The sequence below is a fragment of the Marmota flaviventris genome, chromosome 5 (assembly GCF_047511675.1).
Source record: "Marmota flaviventris isolate mMarFla1 chromosome 5, mMarFla1.hap1, whole genome shotgun sequence".
NCBI lineage: Eukaryota > Metazoa > Chordata > Mammalia > Rodentia > Sciuridae > Marmota > Marmota flaviventris.
In genome coordinates this window covers 59,366,193-59,388,973 of record NC_092502.1, presented here as the reverse complement: position 1 = coordinate 59,388,973, position 22,781 = coordinate 59,366,193, and the positions used below count along the sequence as shown (strand labels likewise).

Here is a 22,781-nt window from a genome sequence, read left to right as displayed (position 1 = left end):
TGTCACTTTTGTGTGACGGTGCACACTCAGCAGTCCCAGCAGGCCCCTCCCCACTCCAGGGCTTAATCAGCACAATTAATCACCCCTCTTCTTTTGCAAGTTCTCCACTCATTTGTCAGGATTTCTCTACTTTGATACTAGTACCACCCTCAAGATGTGCAGCACACAGTGGTTTGACTTCCTGGTGCATCCTGCCATCTGGTGGTAAGAAATTCACAACAGGATACTGAGAAATTAAATACTTTCTTTCCTTCTATAAAAATAAACACACACACACATACACACACAAACACACACACACACATTTGGTGGTTAAGGTGAAACTCACAGTGTTTGGTTAGTGGAAATTAAGAAGATGCATTTTTTAAAGGCATAGTGTACAAAAATGGGAAAATTCCATGAGCAAATTCACTGGAGAGTGGGCATTAGAGGACTTAGTCCCAGTTAGACTATGAAGCTGATGGGGACCTGTGTGGTGTGGATGTTAGCTTTTCCTCCACGTGAGTTTGCTGACAGTTCCTCTGCAGCAGGCTCCTGACTGATCTAGAGGAGCTGGGCTTCCTAGTGCTTACAGCTAATAAGTGATGGTCTAAGGCAAAGTTGGAGAAATCAGACACTATGCTCTGCAAAACTGTGATAGGCAGAAGTCATTCTCTAAACATTATTGAATAAGAAAAAGTAATTTATTTGTGAATATTCTTAGAGGGTCTAAGGTGTGTTTTCATTTTACAAATAAGTCAATTTGGACATATATTAAAATGTTACAAACTTGTGACATACAATTTTACTGGCATTCTGAGAATGACAGTCTGTATTTATTTAAACCATGCATTTTCTGTATTAACTCCTTAAGACTGCGGCTTAAGAACATGAATGTGTGTGTGTGTGTGTGTGTGTGTGTGTGTGTGTGTGGAGAGAGAGAGAGAGAGAGAGAGAGAGAGAGAGAGAGAGAGAGAATAAGAGGAGATAAACAACACTTGTTGGAGATAGCAAGGAAGACTTTATTCAGATGTGTACTCAGTGGAGCTTTGTGTAAGGGAAGAGGGGTCAGATTCAACTATACAATAAGGAAACATGAGGATTTAGGGTTAAGCGTCAAAATTAGGCATTAGCAGATGGAATATTTCTAAGAGGTATCTTAAGACTCTTGCTAAGCCTGGAATAAGCCAACAAGTACACAGCCCAAGATCCATACCTAGTCAGAAAGAAGACTCCTAGGAGTCTGAGTTACGCCAATGTTATGGTTTGGATGTGAGGTGTCCCCCAAAAGCTCACATGTGAGACAATGCAAGAAGGGTTAGAGGAGAAATGATTGGGTTATAGCCTTAACCTAATCAGTGAATCAATCTCTAGTGGGATTAACTGAGTGGTAACTGGAGGTAGGTGGGAATGTGGCTAGAGGAAGTGGCAGGCTACAGGGTATGTATTTTGTCTGGAGAGTGGTCTCCTTCTTCTCTCTTCTCTCTCTCCCCTTCCTGTTCACCATGTGAGCTGCTTTCTTCTGCCTCTTCCACTGTGATGTTGAACCTCACCTTGAGCCTCAAGGAATGGAGCTTGCTGTCTATGGATTGAGACCTCTGAAACCATAAGGCTCCCCAATCAACTTTTCCTCCTCTACAATTGTTTTAATCTGGTCCTTTAGTCACAATAATGAAGAAACCTGACTAAAACAGGCAAGGACAAAATCTTTGTCAGAAATCTTTCTGAATAACTTGGAAATAGCTCTAAAATTTGTGCACTTACCTTAAAGATAAGGAAAACAATACTTTCCTGTTGATTTTTTCTGTGTTTAGAATTCATGAAAGAGCTTTGTGATCATTATATTAAAAAAGAAAACTCTGGCAGCAAGAACAGGAAAACTATTCTAACTATTAAGTATTGATTCTGAATGTCTCTGCCTTTAAAATAATGCATGTTCAGAAAGAAGTTTGGTTAAGTGAGGTTTTATTTATACTGACAGATAGTTTTGAATATGGCCTGGCCATTGTTCAAATCCGGACAAGGCATTGTATTATTATTATTATTCAAGTAATTCTCTCACCAGTATTTTCCCCATCTTGAAACTAAAGCTTCTTCCCTTGCTGAGAAAAACAATTTAATTAGTCTTAAAAGAACTCTGCCCTTCTTTTTGCCAGGAACTTAAAAACACTAAGAACAGTGTATGTAAAAGTTTGTTAAGTCTTGAATATATTCCTTCTGGCTGAAGAAATCTAATTATGGAAACTTTTATATAGAATTAACATATTTATTTAAAATGTGTGTTTTAATTTCATTTTTTTTCTCTTGAATGACAGCCTTTTGTATTGGTTTTTGTATGTGCACCTATGCACTCTGTCTGTATACATGCACTTCTCTGTATATCCTAAATATCTTCATATACTCTGCATCTTTTCAATAGGTAAGGCCTAGAGCAGTAGCAGAAGCCATACATTTGAGGTAGGGAAGAAGATGAAGCCAAAGGTGGATTATGAAACAGCTAGGAATACGGATGGGACAGGATACACACAAGAAAGTCCTACATATTTCGTACAGAAGACAGAATCTGTTTTTTTTCCTGAGTTCTCCCAGCAGTCTGCACAGAGAGGGAAATTTGATCAGGTACATGAGTCACCATGTCCATAAAATGAGAGCAGAACAACTGCTCTGGCAGAAAGCAGGGCTCAGTTTCTGAAGCTGTTCGCTTCCGTTGAATATTCTCACCTCAGGTTGCGCCAGAGTCTGGACTAAGTGAATATTTGGAAGGAACCAAAACAGTTATCTTTCCTCTAAAAAGCACACAGGCTGTTAGACTATGAGTGTGGAAGTAGAAACCTCATAGAAGTTAACATTTAATGGCTATAATTGCAGTTTTTAAAAAATTATTTCTCATATCTGTTCAATTTACAGTTACTCAATGATGTGATGAGAGAATTTGGAAATTGGTGCCAAACAATGGATGTAGAAAGGAGAGGAATAAAAAAATAATATTTAAAAACTTCTCAATACACAGAGCTACCAATGTAGAAATTCAGAAGGCTTTTTGAAATCTGAAACAAGCAGTACATTATTCAATATTCCTAAAAACCTTAGCTCATTACAAGAGAAAAGGAATGGGGCAATATCTAAGGAGACACTCATTTTCGGCTGTAGGATGTGAAGTGGAGTAGAATCAGGATTGATGCTAAAGTTCCACCTCTGACTTCGTGTTAGTGTGATTCATGACCAGTCATATCTCTTTTTGACAAGACGAAAGAGCATCAAAACTCGTGGTTGCAAAGAGCAGGCAGGGGCTGTTTTCCACCCCATTACACTGATCCGGATCATAGAAGCATAATTAGGCCTGAAGTGCAAAATGTCCTTTCGGTAGAATGCTCTTTCATGAGCTAACTCCAGGCAAAGTAAATATGGCCACCAGATGGCAGTAGAGCACTCCAAATAAATGGAGCAGCCACAGACCACCCCTTTGTGTGTTCCACTCACTGAATTCTCCAGTAGGTGACAGCAACATGAACATAATCAGAAAGGCCATTAACAGATTACATGGAAAAAATATTTTTCAATCTTTCTGTTAAATCTGAAAGTATTTTAAGACAGTGTGCACAATTGGAATTTGTTTTTCTCTAGAAAATTTATAATATGAATTTGGTTTTAGGTATTTGCACACAAACCTTGTATACAAAAATAAAACAACACAAAAGCAAAGAAACAGAAGTGTTGGGGCATGTCTTCCAAAGAATCTGTGAAAATTATTATTTACGACTAAATTATTATTACTTAAGTATTTATGGAACTCAGATTTTCTTGTCCCACCTTAGAAAAAAAGTGGCTAAAATACTGTTGAAGATAATATTGTTATTTGTTGACTATTTAGCATGTTCCTAAGGTCATATTTTTTGTTTTTTATTTTTATTTATATATAATAGTGGAATGCATTACAATTCTTATTAAACATATAAAGCACAATTTTTCATATCTCTGGTTGTATACAAAGTATATTCACACCAATTCTTCATATACATACTTTGGATAAAAGTGATTATCACATTCCACCATCATTAATTATCCTATGCCCCTTCCCTTTCCCTCCCAACCCTCTGCTCTATCTAGAGTTCTTCTATTCCTCCCATGCTCCCCCTCCCTATCCCACTATGAGTCAGCCACCTTCTATCAAAGAAAATATTTGACATTTGGGTTTTTGGGAAAAGGTCATATTTAAATGCTTTATACACATTTACTCATTGAATCTGGACCAGGGACTCAAGAAGTTGCAGACTTGGACACAAGTATGTTTAGAGCCACCAGTCTGTACTTTCCATGACCTTATGCTTTTTCTGCTTGGGCCCATACTGAAGGAGCAATCAGAACTCCATTCACAGTATGGTTTTGAGCGTAGCCAGGGACACACTCCATTTATGATTTTCTGGCATGTGTAGATGCACAACATTAATTCAGTGAGGGATAATACTATACTTTTATTTCACTGTTATACCGAAGGCTAAAAATAAAGACTGATTTTGTGGCAATGTAATATTGAGAAAGAAATGACAGATATTATCAAAAATAAGAGTGGAGATGGACTAGGAAGTGTGGAAGAATTCTAGGTGCTTGGCTGAAAAAAAGAGTGAGGTAGTGAGATGGGTGGGGCAAGCCAGGAGCTCAGGAAAGCAGCGTTCACACACGTCTGTGGTTACTCCTGCTTGGTGCTTTTGCAAGCCTTACCTGGATGTTGTCTTGAACAGCCACATATAACCAGATATGGCACAAATGCTTTCCACGCAAGCAAGAGACCTGAATGCGTTTTGAATTCCTTAGAGGTCAACATTGGGCAGGCCAGCTTTGAAGATGAAGTGAAAGCAAGGGGTGTTAAAGAGGTGCCCCCCAGTGAGAGTGGGCCTGTCCTCAAGAGAAGCCCCAAACCTTCCATTCTCTGGTCATTCAGTCCTACATTGTCCTATAACCCACCATGGAGGAGAGGAGGAATGGGAAATCAGAAACTACAAAGACCATAAGACAATACTTTGTGCACAATGATTTTATTGTCCAGGAAAGCTGCACTTTAATGGACTTTATTTTAATTACCTTTAAAGGAAATACAACAAAATAATATGGCAATATCAAAGGACAAAAGCCAGCTTTATTTAATTGGAAGGGAAAAATTCCTTCTTTTGTTTCATACACAAGAAAGCTTTAGGGTGGGCTGTTTGGAGAAAGGAGTAGGATGAGGGACTTAGGGAAGGGTGTTGCAGGATGAAGGGAGCAAGGTGACTCAAGTAGTTGATTCCTGAACCTGTCTCCAAGTATCTGCAGGCAATGGAAGGTGAACTGGGGCTGCCACTTAGCTAGCACAAATCAGTAATGACCATACCTCTAACTAAGCAACTAGGTACTAGGAGCCAGGAGTCCTTCTTACTTGCATTTCTTATTTAGTCTTTAGGGCAGCTCTGTTATGGAGATGGTGTTACCCATTCTCCCAGAGAATATCTTTCTCAAGGCTCAACAGTTAGTAAACGGCACAGTTAGGATTCAAAGCCTCTTCTTTTGGCAGTTCTCCTGCTTTTCTAGGGCCCCTATAACCTAGGCCATGGCTGGAAACATACACTCACTGACTGCCACCAGGGGTCACACTAGCCCATTTGGATCTAGTAATAAACACAATTAGATCTAAAGGTAATTAACTAAATAACTATGGCCTGTCCAAGTTTAGTCTTGCTAAAATGGTAACATGAAATAGGGTCATTATAAATGATTACTGGGAAAACAAGAATAGGTTTGAACAAAATCTCCCCCACTCCTTCCACCTTGTTTTAAAAACGATTGGCTCATACTTCCTTTGTGCCTACAGGAGAATGGGGTGGAGAGGGGTGACTCGTATTTTAAAAAACAAGATGAAAATGACTCGAGTATTGAGACAAACCTGCTGACAACCCATGCTCTTTTACTCTTTCTTGAAATGATTAATTTTGGTTGCACTACAGTGACTTTTCTGTGATCTGAGCCTCAGAATCCCTGCTTCCCTAAGGACAAAGCACAGGCTGGAATTTGTACACAGGTTTCACAGAAGAAAGCAGAGAAGCCAGCATGTCACAAACAATGTTCACATTCTACAGGACGATTACACTGAATTGCACAGTCAACAATACATTCATACGGCATGAACATGTTTTCCTGCAAATGTTTAGAAAGCTTTTTAAGACATTCAAAGGGACTCTGTGGCAATTTCTTTAGGTGAAAAGAGAGCTGATAGTCACTATGGTAACCAAGATGGAAGTAACAAGGAGTAAAATTAGACCCATGCGACATAGTTTTGATCGCTTTTCACGCTTCTTCTTTTTTTTCAATAAGGTGTCAAAACCCGGTGTGTACATATCTCCCAACCAAAATCGTAGGTCATTGGGATTTTCCTAAAAGAAAATTACATAGAGAATATCATCAATCAGTGATCAGTCAGTGTTACAGACTAAAATTGCACAACAAGACACTGTCAGAGATCCTGAAGGTCCATATTAAGGTTGTCCTAGGTGAGGCTTAGGTGACACAGCTGGAGGAAGAGAGGCTTGACTTCCCTGAATGTTAAAGAAGCCCACTACAGTCTCCTGGCTGACCAGGGATCCTGCAGCTAATTTATAGATCTGCATCAGAATTCATTAGGGAACCTGAACAATTTCTTATTAAATTGCTGACATTGGAGGCTCAGAAAAAAAAAAAAACAAAACAAAACAGTGTTTCTGTCATCTTTTAGCCAATTTAGTATTTTTTATACCTTATAAGTAGTGTGTATAAATCAGGTTAGTAAGCTGATATAGAATTAAAATTCCTTGCTTTAGGTGAACCTTAGGGGTTTGATTTTGTTTGCATGGCAGGCATAAGCATATTTGGTGAGCTTGTTCAGTAAACACACAAGCTGATTTCCACGGAGAGAGAATAAGATTAAGTGTCATGAGTCCATTCTGTGATTTTCAACCTGTTGGTCTCCCTTATAGAGAGCTTCAGCTTGTCTGCCCTGCAGAAGCTTCACAACCATTTGACCTTCTAAAGAAAAGACCCAGTATTTCCTTTCTCATGTGGGTTCCTGTTCTCTGTGTTTCTGTTTCACTGGCTTCATGTTCCTTTCATTCCCAGAGAGTCATCTTCAAGTGAACCTGCTCTCCTACATCTAATAAATCAACTGCAAACTCTACTGTCCATACATTTGAAAAATTACATTTCTTCTTATCCTCTGCTGTTTTAGTGCTACCGATTCAGTGTCCATGCCTGACACCTAGTAGGCATGCAATAAATTTACAAGGATTGCTGAATTGCTGCTTTCACAAAGTCACTCCAGGCCTCATTATTGCTCTCCTGGATGCTTTGCTTGCAAGGGCAGGAAGCAAGCTGCCCACCCTCTCCCTGCCTTTCCAGTCTCAGTGGACATAAAGTCAGCTGGAGTGTGGCACCACCGGCTTCCACGGCTGTCAATCTCAGGGTTCACTGAACTAGCTTCAGACTTCTGTGTGCATGGCTAGAGGAATGTGCATGCATGCAGGGAGCGGGGATACATCTGGCAGTGACATTATAGCTCTTCCATCACAGTGGTATGAGTTTGAACTTCTTAGTCTTAGAAATGCTCAAATACTACAATAAAATTTGAAGGACCCATACCTAAGGATATTGATATATAAAAATATTTGTCTGCCTTACTCTTATCTTTCATCTTATTTGAGTCCTAATCAGAGGTCTGCATTGTGCCAAGTTTCATGCCTCTGTTGTCCATTAAAAGCTTTCATCATGGAGACTATCCTTTCTTAAATTCTGCTTCTGGCTTCAGGTACCTTAACCACCCATAAATGGTGTCAGAGTTTCAGAAAATATGTTAGGGGCTCTGTTTGCTAAATATGAGATGAAGGTAGAATGATAATTAAAGGAGTTAAATCATGGAGGTATAGGAAGAAATTTTAATACAAACAGAAGCCATGGCTTCCAGAAGCTTCCCTCAGGAAATTAGTGCTGTAGGATTGTGTCATGAGGTCCGTGAACAGGCCTGAGGAAGGAGAGTGTGTGCGTGTACACATAGAGGACTGGAAGGGTGTGGCACAGATTGTTGTTTTCAGCAAAACAATGTGTCATTTATGTTTATGTTTGATCTTTCCAAACATAATTCACATACTTGTTCAACTTATAAAAATTAGTCTTCATTGCCAATCATCTTCCATTTCCTTAGATTAACATTGAAACTTTTAAAAATTAAAGTTGTTTAAGTGATACATTAAACATTATAATGTTTAAAACAGGTTCAACACATCTATCTCCTCCAATATGTATATTTCTTCATAATTGAAAGTGATAAGTATCTGATAAGTATCTTCTGGCTTTCTGAAATGCACACTACTGAACTGTCATCTGCAGCCATCCACCTTCTGTGAATAACAGCCCACCACAGCTTCCGTCTCCTGCCCAGCTGCAACCAGGTAACCATTCATCAACGTTCCCCATCCCTGATCTCTCCTACTCTCAAACATTTTTTTTTCTTTATTTCTTAGTCTTTTTCCCCACCATTCTATTACATAGACTGTGGCTCTTGCAAAACTGGACTTCCACACATTCTCTCACTTTCCTGTATTTCTGCCTTTGTTCTTGCTGCTCCAGCAAGAAGAGCCTCCCCACTTATGCAAACTCTCCCCATTTATTTTTAATTCTTCAAGCTCAACAAAAATGAACTTTGTCATGAAGTCTTTTTTTTTTTTTAATTATTAGGGCTGATTTTTATCCCCTACCAAATCTTCCCAGCACTTCTAACTATGATTGCAGTGTCTTGTTCTATAGTTAGTGTTTGTTAATTTGCTCAGTTAAATAAATTTTTTGAGGACAAGGACATAAAATCCATCTCTACATTTCATTCTCATGAACATAAATAATAGACACAAACAAAAGCATGTGGTCAAGAAATGTTTGGAAATTTGGAAATAAATACATTTTTTTTTCTAACAGTAGATTAGAAGTCCTGGCCTTAAACCTCCTGTTAAGAAACCCAAGATTTAAAGAAGAAAGAAAAGGAAAAGACATGTACATGTGGGGGAGAATCTGCTTTGGAAATGACTTGGAAAGGGTCTACTGTAAGGAAGAGATAGATTCTATAATGTAATTTATGAAACATCAAAGATTCTGGACCACAAAGTATATCAAGGAATGCTTAGTTGAGATTTTTAAAGTGTGGGTAGAACTTAAGGGGATACGTACTGTCCCCTTCAAAGGAAAAAAAAATAAAGGCCTCTGGTACTTCAGGTATAAGGTATAATGTGTATCAGGTAACAGATACACATTTTTTCAAAAAGGTACTTGGAAAATGTCAGGCTTTATTGGCCCAAGGCAGATGAAGACAAGCCAAGGCTGGTTAGGAATCCAGTCCTTTCAGAAAACAGAGGGCCACCCTCTCTGCTTTTCAGGTATTTCTAGGTCTTCTGTTTGTGGGTGACATCAGAGGAGAAAAAAAAAGAAAAGAAAGAAAAACTTAAGTTGGGTTTAAACTGGGTGAATGAGTTCATTGCATACTTTTGCTGTGTTGAAATGTTTTTGTTTTGTTTTGTTTTGTTACTGAGACACAGGAAAATGACCAAAATGTAAATCTTAAATCATGGGGTGAGCTTGAAATGAAATGATCTCTGTTAAGAACTCCCTTGCCCAGTACCTAAGACAAAGCACTTAAATATTTTTAAATAAATACAGGATGGGAAATAAATTCTTAAATGTTCATGATCAAAATGGTTATAAACTAGGGGAAAACAGATAATCTTACCAATTAATTTTCAAAAACATTTTATCTTCCCAGAAAAATCTTTGTTCAATGCCACATTATTTTTTTTTTCCTCTCTACATTATATAGATGCCAGTAATGACTGAAAGTGTAAAACTCAAAACAAATAAACACAGATTTTGACTAAGAGGGAGAAAGCAAAGTCAGAGGCCCAAATAATCTGAAACATGGAGATTCTGTGTCTAGTAAAGAGTGCCTGCCATCTCACTAATACTTTCTTCTAGGGTTATTTAATTGATCCCCCTCATCAAATGAAGAAGGTGTTTCTTAGTCTTAAATACCTTCAGATGTCCCGAGAGGTTTGTGTGCAGAGAACGTTTATCATACTCCTCAATGGTCCACGAAGGGTTCTTTTTTCTTTCTTCCATAGCTTCCTCCATACTTAAGTCCCCATAGAGTGGATTATTCTTCATGACTGAGGACATGGATGGTGGAGGGCTATCAGGAGTGACAGAGCCCTCCCTGCTGGATCTCTTAGTTCGCTGAGCAGCAATATTCTTCTTTTCTCTCTGTTAAGAGACAAAGAGACAAGACTTCTCTAATAAATGGCCTCCTGATGGTAGAAAGTGCAATTAAGATAACTGGACCTGAAAATTTGCTGATTCTGCCTAGAAATCTAAGAGATTAGGCCAATGAATGAGAAAGGGCTGCGGTACCTACTTTGACTTAGAATCTTACCATTAATTGAATTTTTTTTTCTTTACATATGATCTTGTTCTGAGTTAATATTCATTTAAAGGCTATTTTATAACTACAGAGATAGAATACAGTTCTTTAATTCATCTGGTAGAATTCTGAACAAAGCCAATTTTCCCAGCTTACTTGAATTTTGATCTAGTGACATTATGCATCACTCTATTTTGCATTCCATGACTGATAAAATTAATATTTAACACCGTTGTATTAATCCAGCAAATTCAAGATTAAAAGACATTTAATAGATATGCTTTGGATTTAAAAATGCTCTCTTGGCTCCTATTTCAGACAGCTTTGAGAACTGGTCCAACTTATCATTGTACTCTTCTATGTGTCTACAGACCAGCCCTCTGCTAGATGGCTCACATACTAACTTTCAGATCTTGAGAAAAAACATTTTCAATGAAGCACAATGTGGATTTAGAGAAGTACACATATGATAAATGTGTATCTCAATAAATGTTCACAAACCCAATAAATCCAGTTTCACATCCAGAGCAAGGAGCTGGATGTCAGTGGCACATTTCCTACTCATTTCCCAGCTCTACCCCTTGCTAGGTCCAGTCATCCCAAACGCTAACAGCAGAGGTTAATGTGGACTCATTTTGTCATTTATATAAGTGTAATCATACAATGCCTGCCTTTCTGTGTCTGTCTTATCTTTCAGAATTTTACATTGATGTGATATTTCCCCCTTCAGAATGACAAAGATGTCGTGAAGGCAGAAAGTTTTTAAATTAAAAATTATTCATTATCTAAATAGAAATTGAGATCAAACAGAAAAGCGATAGAATAATGCTGTATTTACTATGGAGCACAAAGGGAAAGAAATCTCACATAAGTTCATTTTCAGATAACTTAAACCATTTAAAAACTGGTGACCCACTTCCTTAGTTGACAATACCATTTCAATAAATGTATTTCCCATATTGAAACCTTCATAAACAGAGAGAATTGGACAAGATTTATTTCTTCTCAGTCATATTTGTGATGATCAATATACTAATGTCCTCAGCATCTATTGGGATACATGTTGGAATACATGAATGAATATATATATATATATATATATATATATATATATATATATATATATATATATTTAGAGAGAGAGAGAGAGAGAGCGCATATATTTAATATATTTAAATATACATTGAATATATATATATATATATATATATATATGCTGAAGTTGTAAACTAGTATTATATATAATTTCATTCTGAAATGGCTGTTAACAAAAGAAAAGAAGTCATCTAGATAAACCATTCCACATTCTCTTTGGTGTTGAGTTTCCCCTCTCTTAATCCATGCATTTTTCACATACTTAGAAATCAACTTGGAGATTCTTTCTGACTTTAATAGACTCCTGGTCTGCTCAAAGTCAATTTATATTCTTTTACACCACAGTGTGCCATAAAATAATAAACCTTTGACTTGCATTTATCTTAAAAATGGATGGCTTCATAAGTAATGTTTCAGAATTGAACAAATAACAATTTGATAAGAAATTTAGATTGTCTGAGCTTAACTTAATTCTGACTCATTTTTTTTCCCTTCAAGTCTAGACATCTTTGATCATTTCTGAAGAGGGATAATTCTTCTGACATTGACAAATTGGCTTTGTTAGGTTACTTGCCTGCTGAACTGTTACTTGCTTCCTAAATAAGAAAGCTCTATAATGAAGAAAATAAATTTGGGGACTCATGAAAAAAAAATTACACACACTATAAGAATGTCTATAGACTTAGAAAAACTAACATATAAATATAGCAAAATAATCTGAGATACACATATACATTCTAAAAGAACATTCAAGTCCTATTTCTGGACTATATATCTTGAAAGTTTTGAGTTTTATCTTAGATTAAGGAGTCATTTAGTTTTCCTCTGAATGTCAACTTCACGTTTGAAAGACATGTCAAGGGAAACTGTAACTTAACTTTATTAAGAATCTGATGGAGGCTAGGTGTGGTGGTACATGCCTATAATCCCAGTGACTTGGGAGCCTGAGGCTGAAGGATTGCAAGCACAAGGCTAGCGTGGGCAACTTTAAGACCCTGTCTCAAAATAAAATTTTAAAAAAGGGTGTGTATGTGTGCATGCGTGTATCTGTGGTGGGGATGTAGTTCAGTGACAGAGCACCTGTCCAGCATGTGTGAGGCCCTGGGTTCAATCTCTGGAACTACCAAAACAAAACAAAACAAATATATGGCAAGATTTAAAGAATACTTGTCATAATTGAGATTCACTTGTATTTGAATATTTTTAAATAGCAGTAAAAAAATTAAAAAAGTATAAATCCAACTCTAACCTTCCACTTTGTTTGACATTCTAGATAGAATATGTTTACCCAAGGAAAATTCAAGAGCAATTCCATTGTTTTAATCAGATAGATTCTGAAGTACATTAGACTTTAAAACACTTAAGGATAGAGACACTTAAAAACTTTATCTAGACTTTTCTGGATCAAACCATTACTTTGTTCATTTGTTCTTTATATAGCTAATTATTATACCTTTAATATGCAAGTAAAATGTCATTTAATAAAGAGACTGAGATATAAAGACATATGCATTCATAAAACAGAAAGCAAGAGGCCATTAAGGGAAAAACCTCTAGAAAATGTAGTTCAGGAAGAGGAAATTTGGTAATAGAAGGAAACATTAAGATGCAAGAAGGAATACTGAGAAAAGTAAAAGAAAATTGATAAATTTATTGCAAAATGGAAGAAATAATATTTGCTAATTTGTGAGTTTTAAAATAAGAAGCGAAAATACTGGATAGTGATAAGTTTAAGACATATATTTTGACTAGGGTGTATGAGGAAATAATTTCAGTGAGAGCATAGAGATATCACTAAAAATAGAAAAAGAATATATAACTTTTCAATCAATGGAACACTAGAAAAAAATAAAGGCAAATTGATCAATCTTTAAGCAGACTAAAAAAATGAAACAAAGAATATAGATGAAATATATCAAGAAAATAATCATATTAAAAATGAACAGACTAAGTTTCCTAGTTAAAGTGACAGAGGTTATCAGATCAGATTTTTAAAAAATAAGTTAAATAATGTAATATTTACAAAATAAATATCTAAAATATAAGGACTCAGAAAGTATGAGTGTGAAAGACTGTAAAATATATACTAGGAAAATATAAAATATAAACAGTGAGAGCTGGGTGTGGGGGTGACTAGCTAAAAGCTCACCAATTTTGTTTCCCCTTCCTGAGTACATAGGATTGTCCTGAAGATAGAACGGGGCCCAATGACATGTAGAAAAAAATCAATACAGAACACTCCCAAGATGGTGCCTGAAATCTCCCATAAGATTCTGGGCTTCCTTTCTTCACTTCCTCCTATTCCTCTTCCTCCTTCTGCTCTTATTTCTCTGTTTCTTTTTTGGTGACTTTGTAGGCAATGGTTTTGAGATGGCAGAAACATAAAATGAAACAATTTGATATTCTGGGTCATGGTATTCTGCAAAAACCATCTTCTGATCTTCCAGTTTCTCCTAAATGTGGTTTATTTTTCATCACAGGGTAGAACAGCCTACCTTCAGTGATACAGGGAAGTGAGAGCTTGATATTCCACAACTGTATGGCATTAGCTTAGCAGTCAAGAAGTAGAATGGGACGAAAGTGACACTGGAAAATGGAATGATGTTTATTCATATTATACAGTGGAAAACATTTGGTATAATTATTACCTGTGGTCAGGTAATAATCTAAAACTTTAGGACAGAGACATGTAAGTAGTCAGAGCATTTACATACATTATTACAAGGCTCAGAGCATTGGCAGAATACAAGAAACGGCCAGGCATGGTGGCACCCTTAGAAACCCAGTGAGAACCTGTCTCTAAATAAAAAATACAAAATAATGCTGGGGATGTGGCTTAGTGGTTGAGTGCCTCGAGTTCAATCCCCAGTACCAAAACAAAACAAAAAAAAAAGAAAGATGAAATTAGAGAAGAAACTATGTCTCTCATTATTCCTATTGAGAAAGAAAGAAATTACTGTAGTAATCCTATTTCTACCACTGTAAGTTTATAGAAGGGACATCTGTTAGGTATAGTGACTGGTTTACCTTGAGATTGGTACTTCTCAAGGAAGGTGAAGGTTCTCAATGTAGGAAATGATACTGTATTCATATACATATTTACATAAAAGGTGATAAATATATATGTAAGATATATATAAGGAATCTTATTTATTATTATATATAAATACATGGTCTACATATTTAACAGGATAAGATAATGGTAGACCCTAACTACAATATCAGTAAACACATTTTCTCAAGAATATATGCAGCTGGATTATGATATGTGACTAATGAAACTCTGACATGACCTGTAAAATCCCAAGCAAGATGTGGGGTTCATCTTCTCCCTTTCCTATCAACAGGCTTACTAGAGATTCCAATACTATAGAGCTTCAAGAAGGAAGGCTTCAATTCTACTTGGAAATGAGCCTCTTGGGACACCTTTACCACCTTCATCATACCTAGTATGAATGAGAGATACATCTTACTATGGTAATTCATTAAGAATTTATATAATATTTGTTTCCACGGTATAATTTAGCCTAATCATTTATATATATATATATATATATATATATATATATATATATATATATATATATTCTTATATATATTCTTATATATATATATATATTCTTATATATATATATATATTCTTATATATATATATATTCTTATATATATATATTCTTATATATATATGATATATACATACACACACATATATATTATATGAGCAAAGGGACCTTCTATGTATTATAAGTCACATCATACTATATGTATTGTATTATTATATGTGACATACAATATATAATTATATAATATTTATAATAATATGTTATTATAATATATAATATCATTTCAGACAAAATCCACTTTGTTAGATACAAAGTTGCAAGAAAATGAATAAAAGTAGACATCACCAGTAAACTATAATAACTCTAAATTTATATGTATCTAATAAAATAACTTTTATAAAGCACAACCTAAATTATGATTATTTTTATATATGAAATTTTTATCAAGCATACAAAACAATTATTAAAGATGCTTTACACAATAAATGAACAGGTTTGATAGAGTGGCATATATGTATTTGTCTATTAAAAAACTGAAAATATTTCATTTTTAAATATGCACTGAAATATTTCAAAAAACTTGATAGTATGTTAGACTCTAAAAGAAATTATAGATACTCAATATTATATTGATCATCCCCTTTGACCCTAACAATTTAGTTATAAATCTGGAAATCATCAAGAAGGTAATTTTAAATACAAAATTTTGTAGACATTTAAAAATGCATTTTAAAGTTACAATAATTGAAATTTTAAAATTTAAGATGGAATGAAAGTGAAAAATGGTCCATTGCAAAATTGTTGTATGGAGCTGAAATAGTATTTTGAGGGAATATTATGGGTATATATTCTTTTATATTTTATAAAAGAAAAATGGAAAAATGAATAGGTTAATAAGCATCCATTTAAAGTCTTCCAAACAAAACCCAAAGTCTAAGAAATCAGTCAAAATAAAAAATATGAAGCAGAAATAAAATAGAATAACTCCAGTTATACAATGGAGAGAATGAACAATGTTCTTAACAATTTTTTTTTTAAAGGCCAATAAATTAAAAGAATCTTTAGCGATTCTGCTCAGGAAAATCAATACTGACACAAATGACACTGAATTAGAGACTTAAAGGGAACATGAGAAGAAACAGTGGAGATAGACAAACAAAAAGGGCCTGCCTGCAGATATATTCAGGGATAGAGTGCTTGCCTAGCATGCTTGAGGTCCTGGGTTTCATTCCCAGAACGTACAAAACAAATACAAATAATAGTAACAATAAAAAATCTAAACAAAAAAAAACAAACACGAGAGAGAGAAAATAATCTTAACTACCTTTTGTTTTTTAATGGTACTGGGGATTGAACCCAGGGGGATTTACTACTAACCTATGTCCCCAGACCTTTTTGTTTTTTAATTCTTATTTTGAGACAGTGTCTTTCTAATTTGTCAAGGCTAGTCTCAAACTTAAATCCTTCTGCCTCAGTCTCCCAAGTCACTAAGTAATCTCAGAAGCTTTAAAAACTTACATGTGATTGGGTAATTTCTTATGTAATATTAATTTACCCATCTTTTTTTTTAAAGACAGAGAGATTTAATATTTATTTTTTTAATTTTCAGTGGACACAATATCTTTATTTTATTTTTATGTGGTGCTGAGGATCAAACACAGCACCCTGTGCATGCCAGGTGAGTGCAGTATCGCTTGAGCCACATCCCTAGTCCTTAACTTACCCATCTTAATTGAGAAAACAGAAAATACTAATAAGCTAGTGATAATATAAATTTGAATTAATAGTTTAAAATCTACCCCACCCACCCCACACAAACTTAATAACATCAGAACAAAGAGATTTGCAGTCAAGTTCTAAAACCAGTTTCTCAAAACAAATAACTACTATCCTTCTTAAATTCATCCCCAATATAGGAAAACAAGAATACTCTCTAGCTCACTTTATAAGGTTGGCATAAAGTTGTGATAGGGGCAGTTAAAAAAAGAAAATTCTAAGCCAATTTTCTTATCTGAAAATAAATGCAAAAACTATAAATAAAATACTTCTGCACAAGTGCTACAATACATACCAATGATACATATCAGGATAGTCAGATTTATAGAGAAGGGTATTTTACCAGGAATATGGTAAAATAGTAGAATATTAATGAAATTCATACATTAACAGGAAAAATTTAGAGTTTTGCAATAGTTACAAAAACTATTTGGAAAATATTCAAACATATTTAAAGAGAATTCTCTTAGCAAATTAGGAAGAGTGAAGAATTATCTTAAGCTCATTAAAAGAATGGGCCAAAAATGTCCAGGACACAGTTTACTTAATGGTGAAATATCGGAAGTATGTATGTATGTATGTATGTATGTATGTATGTATTTATTTATTTATTTATTGTTGTGGTGTTGTTTGATACCAGGAATGAACTCCAGGGCACTTAATCACTATGCAATAGACCTTTTTTGTATTTTATTTAGAGACAGAGTCTTGCTGACTTGCTAAGTGTCTCACAAGGTTACTAAGGCTGGCTTTAAACTCTTCATCCTCTTGCCTCAGCCTCCCAAATTGCTGGGATTACAGGTGTGCACCCCCGTGCCTCGCTTATTTAAGTTTTTGAACTAATACAAGGATGTCAGTAATCATATCACTATAATGTTGTAGTGAAAGCTCAAAGTAAAGCAATAAGATTAAAATAAAGAAACAAAAGAGATATGTTTATAAATAGTGAAACAAAGTAGCAAATGACACCATGATACACAGGAATATTAACATGCAAAATAAAATAAGGACTTTACCACATTTCCTGTCTTCAAAATTAATTTATAACAATCAAGGGCATACATGGCTAATTACTGTAAAATATGATTTTAAAAGGACTACTCTCAAGAATAATAAGTACTCTACTATTTATATATAAATCTAATGAACTATATAGAAAATTTTTATGTGGAAAATTATATGATATAGTTGAAAGCCATGTGAAGAATAGAATAAATAAAAAGATATGTTTGTGGATTGAGAGAATCAAGATCCTGAAGATATCCAATTTCCCCATTTTGATCTATATATACAATGTAATCCTAATAATAATCACAATTCCAGCAAGGCATTTTGTTTGTACTTCATGCATGGGTTTGTAGACAAATGAATATCTGCTCTCTAGGAACCACAGTAATTCTGTTTTTCAAATTGCTTGAATGCTTATCTTTATGAAACACAGATTTAATCCGGTGATTTTCTTGTTTAGAAATTTTCACTTATTTCTTCAAATTTTCAGGATAAAATTTAAAATCTTAGACAAAGCATATAGATCCTTGGTGGCCCCACCCAGTCCTCTAGAACTTTATCTCCTGACTGCTACTACAGGTAACCAGGGTTCTGGAGTCCTGAATGTAGTATTGTCACATGCATGATGTCTTCAATGCAGTCTTTGGAGTAAGACATTCAGGTCTAGTTTAAGAGAATCAGAGAAGAAAAATGTGGTTTGTTGTTGCTGAATTCAGACCATCCAAGGCCAATTTTGTAACTGTGTTGGGGATTCTTTGAGCTACATAAATTGAGTATAACTCAATAAATCATGTTCTTACTGGTACATACAGGTAAAACTATGAGCAACTTGATTATGCTTTTTGATCTAATTATAGATGGCAATTTGCATACCTACAAATTCCCATAACCATCTCCCTAAAAAAGCTTAAAATTGAAGACTTTTGTATGTGCAGGGCTGTTTCAAAATAGTAAACAGGAGACTAAGAATAGAGACATTCGTAGTGAAATCATGATATGTGTGTTCAGCAACTACCAAGAAAAAAAAATAAAACAAATATGGAGAGAGAGGGTTGAGAGAAAAAGGAAAGACATTAGAATTTAATGAGAAAAAGAGAGCTATAGGACTGAAACAGAGTGAAGAATGGGATTTTATGAAATGAACTTCGTAAATGACATCACCTAGAGATTAAGGAAGAGAAGTATCTCACCCTTGGCCTTTGGCTTCAGCTCACAGGTTTAGTCTGGAATGTTCCTGGGTTCTGAAACTGATGTGACAGAAGGCAGGAAAAGATATAACAAAGAGATTAGTCTGAAAAGATTTGGAAGTCCAACTGCTAATCAGAAGAAAAAAAAATTAAGAGGCCTATCACAATACCTGAAAAGAAACACATTTTATTACTTAAAATATTTTAAGCAAGTTTTTCCTTTTTTTTTTTTTACCTCATTTTATAGAGTTGGCAGAAATATTTGGAATACAATTCTTTCATCAGATACATGCCCCAAATCATTTTCACAACCAGATATATTAGACTTTAGGAAACATTTTTCATTGCATTGATGTGAAATTTATTGTAAAGCTTTTTTTTTTTTTTTTTTTTTACTTCTCTAGTGAATGTATTTAGAAAGAGTATAGTAGTGAAATCAAATAATATTTGTTTTCCTTGAAAACATGGGAGACCTGAATATATGCCTAGACAGAAATTGATAACGTCACTGGTTACTGACTTGCCTGAGAACAGTGCTTAGTTCTTCATGTTATATAATTTGGTGTTGGTGCATGTAAAAAATGGCTTAGGAAATTTCCTCTGAAAGTGGATTGTAAAATTAAAAAAAAAAAAAAAGAAATTAAGTCACTGACATAAATCCAGTATATATATTTCAGAATTCAACTTGATATTTGAGATCTTCATGGTTTCTGTTTTAACCACTGAATAAACACCTATTTGATGGCAAGTTTGTAGGTTAAGTCCTTTTATGTTCCATGCATCCCAGATACCCTGCCCCTAAGCAATATATTTCCAAAAAATTAGTTGACACCACTGACATTTGTGAGGCTTTCTTGTGATTATCAAATTATTTTTTGGGTTAGCCACACAGCTTGACAGATATACTGAGTACTTTCCTTACCCACTCATACACACAAACATCTCCAACCAAACTATCTATAAAATAATGGAAGTGGTACTATATTTATCTGCTGTGTTCTAAATTCTAATGAAAGGATAACTTCAATATACATTTTGGGATATAGGTAAATAATAATATATACATACACACTTCTATTAAAATTTCTTCCACTCTTACAGAAAACTGCTTCTCAATTATTTTACCTTTTATTTACCCTCAATTGTAAGGAAACACTTTAAGTAAATCTTGTGCTCATTTTGCAAATGAAAAAACTGAGGCCTGGACTGATTATGGATCATGATACTGGCTTACTGTGGATTTGAGACAATAAATCAAGTTTCTAATTCTCTATTCCAGTTCTTCTTGTTGGCTTAATGACTTCCCACCATGGTGAGGATTTTAAAACTGGCAAGGGTCAGTTTCTGGGCCTAATACCTCAATACACCAGGCATATTCAGGGTCTTCTTTCAAGTGTCATTCCAACTATTTAAGACTTTCATATGCCCAATTCTTTGAGATTTATTTTTTAATCCAATAAATATATGGATACTGGATTTTAAGATCATCAAAGGATTTAGGAATATGATGGCTCTTTAAATCCAGTATTTTGGGTATTGAGGTAGGTATGGCACAAACTGACCAGCAACAATTAGATTCACTGCTTCACTTCATATTACCATACCCAAATTTGTGCTTGTTTCACTACCACTTATTCCCACTCCAGGCAGTATTCCAATGGTAATAGCCCTTTAACAAGTCTTTTACCATTTCTTTTTAGGATAAAAGGATAACTAAAGCATGTTTATTTGAAGTTTACAATTAACCAATAACATATATAAAGAGACACATGAAACAGAAGTTCACCTCCTTGGTTTTTCCTTCAATAGCTATTTGGACTCAACAGGGCCTAAAGGAGAATGTGTCTTTTAAAAATTTGTATTTCCTTCAGGTTTAGGAACAATAATCAATAGTTTTCATCTGTGATCTTCCAAATGAAGGAAATAGGGCAGCTCTAGTATCAAACCAAAGATTTTAGATCAATGTGCTTCAACCTCAAAAGAATTGTTGGTTATATTTTCTTAATCTAAACTTCATAGAATGGGGGGGGTACAGTGTGCAGATCTTCTGAAATAATTTTGAATCATTTTATTCTATGATATAAACAATATAAAGATAAAGGAGGTATTTTATTCCATTTAACTTTGAACAAAACACAAAACAAAATGGGTGTGTGTAGAAAGTGAAAAGGGTTTGAGGATTATAAAAGAATAGATGCAAAAAAATTTTTAAAAGTCTGTTGTCATAATCAGCTGCCTTACAATGGAAATAAATTAGAACCCTTATAGGTGGAGGAAACACTTACATAATCATTTGAGTGTGCTTGATTTTGAATGATCTCATGATAAATGTCCCTAGGAGCCCACAAACATACCACAAAGGAGTCACTTTACACCAGGACTCAAGAGCAGCAACTGTTCTTGAAAGAAAACAAATTTCTGTTCAGGGAATTTGAACCACTCCAAAGGATTTAATGACTTGCAGGGGTTTGTAGGTCAGTCACATCTGTTCTAAAATGAAATGCTTCTTCCTGTTTCTAAATTGCCTAACCCTTAACCCCATTAGCCTTTACTTCTTAAAACAAAGATTATTCCTGTTTCATTAGCTGTGCAACATTCAGGGCCTTTATAATTTTTACAGCACATGGAATTCATCATAGCTATAAAGCTATAAAGAAGAATAATCTTCTCTTTTGGTCAGCAAAAAGAATAAAGAGTCAAACAAAGAACAAGATAAATAAGATCTGCATTAAGTTTGAAGGTTTGATTGGTATGTCATGTCTACATGGACACCTGTGGAAAATAAGTGTATCTGAAACAGATGAGCGCCTATCCAAGATGGAGAATTTCTGCGTGTTTCCCTTCTTCTCAGTAGGTTTCCATTGTTGTGCTGAGTGCTCTCCATGTAAATGAAGGGATCTAGTCTGAGGCAGAAGCTAGCCCCAGCTGCCTCTGAGGCTTGAAAACCCCTGCATTGTAAGCTTCTGAACCTTTATACTAAGGCTACACCAGAAGGCAAAGAGAGGAAGGGTCGATTTCCCTAACAACCTTATTTGCAAATATAACAGTTGGTTTAAAAATTATTAAGGAAAGGAGTAAAATGAGGTCTATACACAATCTAAAACGCAGACAAGCAGAATAGCTAGTGATTGGAGGAGAATGAATGGGTGGGAGAATTCACACATTTTATAAAGACATTAGAGAAAGGTTGGAAGAGAGAACACTGCCTTGCACTCTGTTTCCTATAACCTTCTTTTTCACAAATAATGAAATGTCAAATAACGAGAAAGAAACAAGCCCCCCAGATTTATATGCCCCCAGATCTTACCTGTGAGTAGACAAGGTTTTGCCAGTGTTGTGCAGCAGGATAATGCCCACCCGGAAATCTCGCGAGGGTAGCCTGCAGAAGGGCTGGGCTCCTCATTAAAGACTTCACGTCAAGCTGCAGGAATTTGTCAGGATGGTTGTTATTGGGCAAAACAGAAAGATCCATGTCTCCCTTCATCTACAGTGGAAACAAAGGCAGGCAAAACTGCTCCGGTCAGACTCCTCCATTATTAATGAGCCCGAGGATGCTCTGACTAGCATCTGAAACCAGGTCTCTGCTGCACTCAGAAGCCACTTTCAAAATGACATGTCAACACACAGGGACAAAGAAACAAAGCAGCACACTGCCCTTATACACACACACACACACACACACACACACACAGCTTTTGAATGGGACAGACAGTGCTGCAC

General features: G+C 35.2%; 1 protein-coding gene across 1 annotated transcript; it reads right to left on the bottom strand.

The window, feature by feature from the left end:
- Positions 1–6,200: 6,200 nt before the first annotated feature.
- On the bottom strand, positions 6,201–22,545 carry Minar2 (membrane integral NOTCH2 associated receptor 2). The gene is made up of 3 exons (XM_027949268.1): positions 22,369–22,545; positions 10,048–10,275; positions 6,201–6,380 (listed from the first exon to the last, which is right to left on the bottom strand). Exons 1-3 carry the CDS (start codon positions 22,543–22,545, stop codon positions 6,201–6,203), a joined length of 585 nt encoding a protein of 194 aa, XP_027805069.1.
- Positions 22,546–22,781: the final 236 nt, after the last annotated feature.